Raw genomic sequence first — 10,847 nt, forward strand, 5'->3', positions numbered from 1 at the left:
GGATTACGACTGCCATGGGTGATGGCCTGTATGAATATTATAGACCCTACAAGTCTGGAATCACTTCCTACATAGGGTACTAGAATCAAACTTCTCGGGGATGGAGAATGCGTCCCTTCTGCCTACTTCCGATCTGCTGTTTCAGGACCTTTGGAGGACCTTTAAAGCTCCTGAAATGACTCTTGTGTACATGTGTATTGTGAGAAGGAACAGATGTATGAGGATTTCATTGGTGAAGGCCCTTTTCAGTATAAAATTTGGTGGGTGGTTTGGATGGCCATAGCCCCCCTAGAATGCTTTGGTGTCGGGCTACTCCCCAAACCACCTCTATAATAATCCACTTCTGATGTTTAGAAAATGTTCACAAAGGCTACCAGTAGGAGCCCCTATGGAAGATTCTTTTCAAAATCAACTCGTGAAATGATGCATATCATAGTCGGTACTTATAAGGGGGTCCCTTGGATTTCCAGAGCAGATGTAAACTTGTAAACCATTGCTGATATGGAAAGGAGTGAACATATGTCACATAAACACTGCATCATAACAGCAAGGACAGTAATATAAAGCAAAACGTATACATCGCTGGATTTTGATATCAATAACACCAATATACATTATATATATATTTAATGATACTAACATAACCAGGGCTAAATATTTTCAATCATAAAATTTAAAGTTGAGATTTACGTAAGGAGCTTTGTGTGTTTTTCCGGTTATTATATGCTTAATAATGAAGCATTTTTGAGGAATATACTGTTAATGCAACAATATCAATGGTGGAAAAGGATAGGGCTGTTTTGTCTGTACAAGCAATATCTTGAAGATTAGCTACAACATTTGTAGACCTCTTTTACACAAGTTTAATATATTTTGCAACAAAAAAAAAGAGATTCCAGCAGACCAAACAAGGAGGACTTTCCCAAGACATTTTATTTTCCCTGTTATACTTTATCAGAAGTTGGAAATAGAATAGAATACAGCTCCGTATGATGAATGTGAGAACAAGGCTGAAGCCTTCTATGTTTATACTGTGGCCTATTCCTATGGGAGGAGAGTGCGGTCAGATGACTGCTATACGTGCATATATAATATGTGATTACTATACTAAGTTGGGACATGTATTGTATTACACTTTATAATCATGTATGTGGATTACAGGGCAGAAGCTGGCACCAGTAGCCGCCTTGTCAGAAGTAACAGGAGGTCTGCTCTGCTTGGCGCATACCATCACATGAGCAATGCTATCTTTAGAAAATGACATGTTAGCTCCTTCCCAGCACAAGATAAATACAGAAATCCATCAGAAAGAAGAAGACGCAGCGGCCTACCCAAGCTTTTATGATGGCTAAACTACATGTCACTGTAGAAAGTACGGTTTTTACCACGGACAAGGAATTATTGGTGAAGCATAGTGAATATTTCCGGGCTCTTTTCCAGTCTGGAATGCGGGAGAGCTCCCAGGATGAAATCCAGTTACACAACTTAGGTGCAATGGGCTTCTTGATAACATTGAGAGTACTGGATGGTGAGAGGCCTCTCTTGACTGGCGAGGAGATCCTGGAAGCTGTGGAGTGTGCGGCCTTCTTACAAGTTGAAGTCCTAATGAAGCATTTGGTCAATCTTATTGACTCGGACAACTGCCTGGTGATGTATGAAGCTGCTGCCACATATGGATTGCTCGATCTGTTCCATGAAGCGGCCTTATACATCAGAGATATATATGAGCTTTTGGAAAAAGAAATACAGTCCTTGCCCAAAGACCTCATTCAGTACATTGACTCTCTGACACCCAGTGTTTTTGTTGCAGTTGGGGCTCACACTCCTACCATGGAATTCCTTGAAGACCCATCAAGGACAATGTGTTTCTTAAATGAGAAAGAGAATGAATGGGTAAGTCTTGGATGTATCCCAGAAAATGCCAGCACATTTTTAGCTGGTGTCACCACGTTAAACAATAAGGTTTACATTGTAGGTGGAGCTCGAGGAGCAAACAAGCAAGTAGTAGAGAAAAGCTTCTGTTATGATGGAGACAACCATACCTGGAGTGAGTTTGCCAGCCCACATCAACTCCGATATGAAGTGACGCTGGTAGGACATGAAGGGTATTTATATGCCTTTGGTGGGGAGTATGAAAGGGTTCCTGTAGCTTATGTGGAGAAATATTCCTTATCCTCCAAGAATTGGAGCTTTGGAAAGGACTTACCACAACCCATAGCAGGTCCTCCTGCTACAAGAACCATGGGAAGGATTTTTGTCTCTCTCTGGAAGCCACAAGAAACAACCATAGTTTATGAATATGACACTGATAAAGATGATCTAATTTCTATCTCATCCATAAGGCGACCACAGAGCTATGGCCATTGTATGGTGGGACACAGGGACAATCTGTACATCATGAGAAATGGTCCATCTGATGACTTTCTACGCTGCACCATTGAGAATTACAACCTCAGCACACAGCAGTGGACAACCCTTTCTGGACAATACGTTAACAGCAAAGGAGCCCTGTTCACCGCTGTTATCAGGGGAGACACGGTCTTTACCCTGAACAGGATGTTAACCTTGATTTATAGGATAGATACCTGCACCTGGAAGCCCACAAAAGAGAAGTGTGGATTCAACAAAGGAGGATCTCTGCATACATTCTTCCTGAGACTTCCTCCAAAGATAAAGCTAATGGCCAGCAAACTATACAAGAATCCTCACCAGAGCTATTTATGACCAGATTATTTTATACAAGTTTATTAATTCATTTCATAATGTTTTTATGTATTTTCATCATTGTGTAACTGTGTAAAAGAACAGAAGTAACAATTTAATGCAATGCCACAGTTTAATTTTTTAATTTACAGAACTATGGTATTTTAGTTTTTACATTTTGATAGACTAGGCAAAAATTGGGGGTAAAACAAGAAAGGTATATATATTGAAGAAAAGGCGGGATGTAGGCAATAAGTGCTTAAATTGTTATATGTCACCTTAAAGGGAACCTGTCACCGGGGACCTAATTTTCACTAAAGACAGGTTGCAGAAGCCAATTACAGCTGCATTGCACATATGCCTTCCAGCCTTCTTGAAGCAATTGCATTCAAATATAATTGTGTGTTTTAACTTACCTGTATTCCTGACAAAGGTTAGTTCCAGGTGTTCGGCTTTGGTTTGGTTGCATTTAGAAAAAACAACACATGACTTGTCTGTGCTTCTGTGCTGCTCACTCCTCAGCTCTCAGTCCCCACCTTTGTGCACATGTAAAGCTCCTCCCTCTCCCACTGATGTCAGCTAACCAGGCTGTGAGCTCTGTCCCTGTGAAGGATCACAAAGGTGGGGGCTGAGAGCTGAGGAGTGAGCAGCACAGACATGTCACATGTTGTTTTATGAAATGCCAACCCCTGGAACTATACAGAGGATTCTGACAGGGTGGCAGGTAACTTAAACACACAATTATATTGTAATGCAAGTGCTTAGAGTTCCCTGGTCACAGGTTCCCTTTAAGAAGTAATTGTCTATGATTCCTGGGGTGCTGTGCTCTGGTTTGAAGAAGCATGTGTAAGTGCGCCGCACGTACAGTGCATCTGTAATAATGTTTGTTTCACATATCCCCGGTAAGTGCTGACTGTCCTCCATCCTTGTGCCTGAGTACTGGGTGTTCTCCAGACTCCTTAACCTGGAATTCATGGTACATAATCAAAAACATTTTGCTTGCAATGAAGATAATTTACTGTATATATGGACTGTGATTTCTTACAATGTTTTTTTAGCATATGCAAGTTGAACTCTCATCCAATGATGCATGATGGTTCAACTATCAGAACTCCCCCCCCCCCCTCCATTCTCCCAACTGAATAAGAAGAGCAGAGATTACTGCAGTATGTGACAGAATGATGTACAGAAGCCCATTTCCATGTCTGCTACTTCATAGATTACAGCCTATACAGTGCAAAGGTTGGAAGCTGCAGGAAAGACCCATAGGCATATAGTTGGCCTTCCATGATCAGGCATTTATCACCTATTATCTATTATGAGAACATCCATAGCAGCAGATTAGTCATGGCTAACCCTCTGAAACTACTTCCCATGTTGTCCTGGCCTAATAAGACTTTTTTTTTTATAATGAAAAACTAGAAACTTTCTATAATATGGTACATTGAAAATACTGTATATGTGGTGTAGTTTAGGTTACATATTTCTGCTAAAAGAAATTGTATAGCATTGTAAACGAATAATGAAAATGAACAGAGAAGTGAACATTATATGAGTGAAACTGACTGCAGTAAAGCAAATGGGTTTGCAAAGTTATTTAGCGATTTTATAGTGGTAGTTTACGGCATAATGTAAAATGATATCGGGTGAAAATTAGCAACCCAACCACTTTGTAATTCTTTGCTGAACAGGAAACAGAATAAATTGGAGGACATATCAATTAGCCAGCCCCAATTATCCAGAGACAGTGATGTATTAGGACATTAAGACGATCATTTTTGTCCCTAGCTGCTTCCTGTAAGCATTTGTTTCCTTTGACTCATGGTGGATACCATACAACATTAATTTGTATATCTATAGGCTTCAGAGGTAGCATATGCACCCAGGCCCTGGTGTTAAAGGTTGACATACCTGCTTATCATTGAATAGAGGATAGACGTCTGATTGTATGGGGGTCTAGGCTGCCCCCCTTTGCCCAACACAGGATTAAACTTTCCTGATGGAATTGTCCATCAAGGCAAGAAAATCATGGAGCACAAGAAATAAATGTATTCTGTGTTCCATAGACTTCTATGGGACTTTCAATAGTACATGCCAATCATAGATGTACAGTTAAGTGCAGTTTAAAGTTTGCTATGGAGTCCACTGATTTCTAGTTACACCCCTGACTGACACAAATATATATATCAGCCCTGTACTGTATGGGATTGGGCACCCACAAACATTTCCAGCAACCATATTCCCCCATTGAAGCTAATCTGGATCAATTAATGATGCAATGTCACATCGGATGATTCCCAGAGGTGTGGATATAGCCTTACTGACATGGTTAAAAAAAGCTATGACTGGCTCCTCAGAGGTGTGGATATAGCCTTACTGACATGGTTAAAAAAAGCTATGACTGGCTCCTCAGAGGTGTGGATATAGCCTTACTGACATGGTTAACGGCTGTGACTGGCTCCTCAGAGGTGTGGATATAGCCTTACTGACGTAGTTAAAAGTTTGTGACTGGCTCCTCAGAGGTGTAGATATTATCTTACTGGCATAGTTAATAGTTTGTGACTGGCTCCTCAGAGGTGTGGATATAGCCTTACTGACATGGTTACAGGCTGTGACTGGCTCCTCAGAGGTGTGGATATAGCCTTATTGACATGGTTCAAATTTTGTGACTGGCTTTTTAGATGTGTGTGTATATAGTCTTACTGAGATGGTTAAACGGCTGTGAATGGCTTGACCGGGCATAATATTCATCTTAAAGTTCACTTCTTTTAGCGGTACTGCATGTACTCAGTGACTGGCATCAGTACAGGTTTTTCTCTCTTGTGTTTTCCATTATTGTTCTCAATTTAATAACAAAAAAAATGCAACTGAAATTCCAGACATGGAGTTAAAAACATAAAATTAAATTACCGTAAATAGCTTTGAAATGTGTATCTTCATATCCTTGTATACTGAATAATGTGAACATCTTTATGGCCTTTAAAATTCACTAGCCAATTTAAGAATAGGGTACATTGATAGTGGGGCACATTTACTAAGGGTCCGAATGCTGCATTTTCGTCAGGTTTAGCGTTTTTTTTCCCGTTTTTCCCTGAATTGTCCCAGGTTTTTGGCGCACGCGATCGGATTGTGACGCATCGGCGCCGGCTTGCATGCGACACAAATCGGGGGGTGTGGACGTCAGACAACCCGACTGATTCGGACAAACCGTGGAATTTAAAAAGCAAATTGTGTCGCAAGATCAGCACTCACATGCACCGGGAAGAAGAAGGCGGACTCCGGCGGACCTGAGCGGAGGAAGCGACACATGCAGGAAATTGCATCTTAGTGAATCGCGCAAGACAACGCACGGCGGGGTTGCAATGGGACGGGTAAGTAAATGTGCCCCAATATGTCTTATTCAGGGTTGATCCTATACTCTCTGCTGCCTGAGGTGAACTATAAAACAGTGTGCCGCTCCATCAACCGGGGCGGATTAAGACGGCCATGGACCCTGAGCTGTAAAAAAATTGGCGGCCATTGCAAGTTTAATTTTTTAATGGTATTTACTTCCTTAATACGGTACTAGAAATAAGCTACTTGGTAAAGGAAGGGGGTCCCTTCTGTCCACTTTTAGTGGACAGTTTACAGGCTTTTGGAGGACCTTCCAATGTCCTGAAAGGACCCTTGTATACTAATGTGTTTGGGATTTTATAGAAAAGGTCATTTTCTTTATTATGTCTACAGGGCAGTATCAAACTTGGTGATTGGTCCATGTGGTCAGGGGCTCCCTACAAGCCTTGGGCCCCTGGCGCCCACCCAAACCACCTATATAATAATCTGCTACTGCTCCTTCCAATTCAATAGTAATGTATCATGTTATTTTTTTATTATGTCATTTCTCCATAAAAATAATATTTATTTATAATAATAATCTTTATTTATAGCGCCATCAACTTCGGTAGCGCTTTACAGATTCTGGGGAACATAAAAAATAAAATAAGACATTACTTATTTTAATAAGTCATATGGAACAATAGGAGTGAGGGCCCTGCTCGCAAGAGCTTACAGTCTATGAGGATGAGGGGATGACAAAAGAGGTATAAGAGCTTATATAATGGTCCAGCCATTTTTATAAGGGGATGGAATAGAAAATAATTTAAGAAATAAAAATGCTGCTGCTTGAACCAGCCATCGGCTGCCATCTTATATACAAAGTCCATATCAGGGAGACTGCAGAGCAGCAGAGAAGACAGGGGGAGTATCCAGAATTGGTTAATAAAGAGTTATAGTTGCATGCAGTTAAGCAAGTGTGATAGGCCTGCCTAAATAAATGAGTTTTAAGAGAAGTTCGGAAGCATTGGGGGTGGGTATTAATCTAATAGACCGGGGTAGGGTATTCCAGAGAATTGGTGCAGCTCTGGAGAAGTCCTGGAGAATTTTGGGAATTGTGGGAATTTTGAATTAAGGAAGAGGATAATCTAAGATTATCCCTAAGAGTGGGATATGATTTCCTGTCAAATAAAATCAATTGGCCAGGTTTTCAGCCCCAAGGTTTGTAACAGGTGGCCTAACCTTTGGTGTTAGTAAGGAATGAAGAGTATCGAAGAGCCTTTTAGGATTGTTTGGAAAGATGAAGAGCGGTGTTATAAGTTCTAAGCAAAAATTTGAAGTGCAGAAAGTCTGCAGATGTGCGCCCAGAAGTCCATGCAGTCTTACACCCATGCTGACATCAGGTGTGAAGAAATACTTATAATTGTCAGTTTCTGCTTTGTAGCATGTGACTGTGCACCTGATGCAACCTTCACCTTCCTTCAGTTGGTGCTCCCTGAGGCAAGAGGCTCAACTCATCTCATGGCTGTAGCAACTTGGGTCTCATTTTGCGAATAGGCTTCCTCTGGCAAATAAGCTGATTTCTGTGTTAGTACCTAACACAGAGATCAGGAGTATTAGATATTAATGGTGTATCCTGCAAAGAGATCATCAAGATAACTCTTGGCCAATTCCTTTGAAGACTTTACAGTAAATATATTCATTATAAAGCCTTCCCGCCAGACCAAACACGACCTGCCCATGAACAAACTGGTATTGTCCTTACCTAAGAGCCACCTTCTTTAGGGCAAGGAATTTTGCAAACCAAAGTGGCTTAAACACAAATTTGTCAGCATTGTGTATGTCCATGATATATAGGGACTGACAATTTGGGAATTTTTGGAAATATGTATGGATCAGGGTTCTCAATGAATAAAACTGTATCCAAAATTGGTGCATGTCTGACATACAAGGACCTAAAATGTGATTGTATACCCCATAGTAAGGTATAGTACCTAGCTCTACAGCTATTGATAACTACAGAGTTTGCACAGTGCACCAAAATCTATCCAAATAAAGGCTCCTGATACGCCCAGAGCAACACGGCTCAGATATTTTAAGAGCCGCTTATGAGGAACACTTAAATGATATAAACATTTACATATTTTCTCCTATTTCAATGCTGCTCTGCTTTGTTCCTTCCAGTCCAAAAGTCATTAGGAGCCCAGGTCTCTGCTGAGCACCCGCATCTGTGGCTACTTGTTCCAGTGATTAATGAATGACTAATATGGACATTGCTAAATTTATACACAACTAATAGTTACTTTGCATTCTGCCACATTCACAGACTGACAGGCTGAAATACACAGACACTCAGACACAGATGCAGAATTGTTAACATGTACTTAGAGACATATGCAGTCACTAAAACCCACATACAGATGCATGTAATCCACCCAATACATGTATAAACTTCATGTCCCTGTTTAGCTATTGTGCTGAATAGATTGCACAATACCTAAAGAAGCAAACTTTGTGTTTTTCACATATAGTGCAGCCATGATTTCTTATAAAGAATAATTAGGTGGGTCTGTTTTTAGTTGATGGGTAATATTTGTGATATCTGCCATTTTTATTCTTTGTTTATATGGTTATTCTCAGGGGTGTAACGTGAGGCTGCCGAGCCTAAGAGCATAATGTGCGCTGGACCCCGATTATAACGTATGGTTTATAGTACTCGTCTTCTCATATAGAAAAGGTACACCATATGGACGCCCTAGGCCTCTTGAGAATGCACCCTTTCCACCACCTCAAGTTACGTCCCAGTGTTTAGCTGGTTTGAATCCTGTATTAACATTTTCTTGTCACGGGCACCCCCGCAATCTATAACACGGGTGCACCTGTGCTTCTCTCCGCTGTCCCGGTCCTGGCCCCACTCCTGCTGCCGTGGAATTATCTCTCCACGCTCCAGCCCGGACTAGGCCCCGTGCGCCGCGGCACACATGTGATTGGCGCTGGCCGCTTCCGGGAATGCATTTAATCCGGTGGCTCCCATCATTCCCTGCCGGATCTTCAAGCATTCCTGTGAAGAGAAAGGGTGATGCCACACATGGCGTTTTTGGTCCGTTTTTAAACATCTGTTTTCAGTCTGTTTTTGGCCATTTACCATGCTGTAAGCACCGTTTGGCTGCTTATAACCTATAACCTGTTTATCTATTAAGATAATTGGGAAAAACTGACCAAAAATGGACCAAAAACGCCATGTGTGACATCACCTAAAGTCCTCCGTGTGCCTGTGTCTCCAGCAGTCCTGTGTCTCCAGTGTATCCTGTGTTCCTGTCCCGCGTGCCAGCTCCGGTTTCCTGGCGTAAGTCCTACTGTTTCCTGCATCGCTACCTTGGCTGCCACCACAGGCTAGTCGCACCTGTGGAAAAACCTGGTGGTACCCCACCGCGGCAAGACCATCCCATTTTGCTCTGGTGAAGACCAGGTACCACTTAGTACTAGCCGACACCTTGGACCGGAGTCTATCTCCCGCAATGATCCAGAGGGTCAACAGACTTACAGCCCTGACATTTCATAGTCGATTACACCTCCACAAATGAAGAAAAACTGATTCAAAACAGTTACACATTTTTACACATGGTAAAAATGTGAAAATGAATGCGTTTTCAGTGCATATATAAAGGCGTTTTGGTTGCGTTTTCATTGCGTTTTGAAACGCATTACAACAGCCGAAGAGAGGTGATTTGCCTAATCACATTACTGGTAAAATTTGCATTTACAAAACGCATTGTAAATGCAATGTGAGCGCATTCATCAACATCACGTTGACAAATGTAAACAGTAATGTAATTAGGCAAATCACCTCTCCTCAGCTGTTGTAATGTGTTTAAAAACATAATGAAAACGCAACCAAAACGCAAAGTGGGAATGTGCCCTCAGAGAGACATGATTTTCTTTTTGTCTCCTGGTCTCAGTGCCTGATTTGTGCCCCTGGGAATGTAGATGTTTTTAAGTAACCACTAAAATAAGGAGCTTACTGCCATTGTTTTTGATATCTGCGATAAGTCTGAAGGGCAAGACCACACGTTCAGTTTTTCAGATGCAGTTTTTGATGTTTTTTATGATCCACACCTGCTTTTGGCTTCAAAAACTGCATCTGAAAAATGGACCCTGAGGTTGTGGTCACATGTCGCAGTTACACCTGCATCGCAATTAGTTTTGAGGTGGTTTTAGGTGAAGTTTTGTTAATTTCACAGGTGAAAGAAACTGAATGGGTGAATTTGATTTTAAAGGAGAAACCTGTTCCACAAATGTCATTCACCTGTTGATTTGATGTCTTTCACTTGTTAAAATAAGTAATACCACCTAAAACCACCCCAAAACTAATTGTGATGCAGTTGTAACTGCGACGTGTGACCGCACCCTCACGGTTCTGCAGGGCAGGGCTGGGGAAACAGGTGGTCCTCTCCCTTTTATTAGACAGTGTCTTCATTTCAATATCTTTGGTGGTTAAGGGAAGTGATATCTTAGTGCTTCTTATTGGGTTTGACATTTAGAACCTCTGATGATTGGTAAAACTGGGAATGTGCTTGATTAATTTCTATAAGACCTCTGGATTGCCTAACATGAAGTCCTACACACTGTATAGTATACAGTTAGGCTTCATTCACATGAATGTATGCTATGCCCGGGCCAGAGCCTGCGTGTTGTATATGGCCGGCTGAAGAAGGGGAGGAGGAGCGCTCCTCATGCCTCCCCTCTCCATAGGGAGCAGTGTAGCCAGGCCGTACGTACGGCAAATGATAGAACATGTTCTATCTTTTTTTCCAGCTGTGGCACGACACAGT

At 41.6% G+C, this 10,847-nt stretch overlaps 1 protein-coding gene across 1 annotated transcript; it reads left to right on the forward strand.

Annotated features, from left to right (window-relative positions):
- Positions 1–1,234: 1,234 nt before the first annotated feature.
- KBTBD13 (kelch repeat and BTB domain containing 13) lies at positions 1,235–8,123 on the forward strand. Its single transcript, XM_072148647.1, has one exon. It carries the CDS (start codon positions 1,342–1,344, stop codon positions 2,722–2,724), a length of 1,383 nt encoding a protein of 460 aa, XP_072004748.1. The 5' UTR covers positions 1,235–1,341; the 3' UTR covers positions 2,725–8,123.
- The last annotated feature ends 2,724 nt before the right edge of the window (positions 8,124–10,847 follow it).

The sequence above is a fragment of the Engystomops pustulosus genome, chromosome 4, assembly GCF_040894005.1.
Source record: "Engystomops pustulosus chromosome 4, aEngPut4.maternal, whole genome shotgun sequence".
NCBI classification, from domain to species: Eukaryota; Metazoa; Chordata; class Amphibia; order Anura; family Leptodactylidae; genus Engystomops; species Engystomops pustulosus.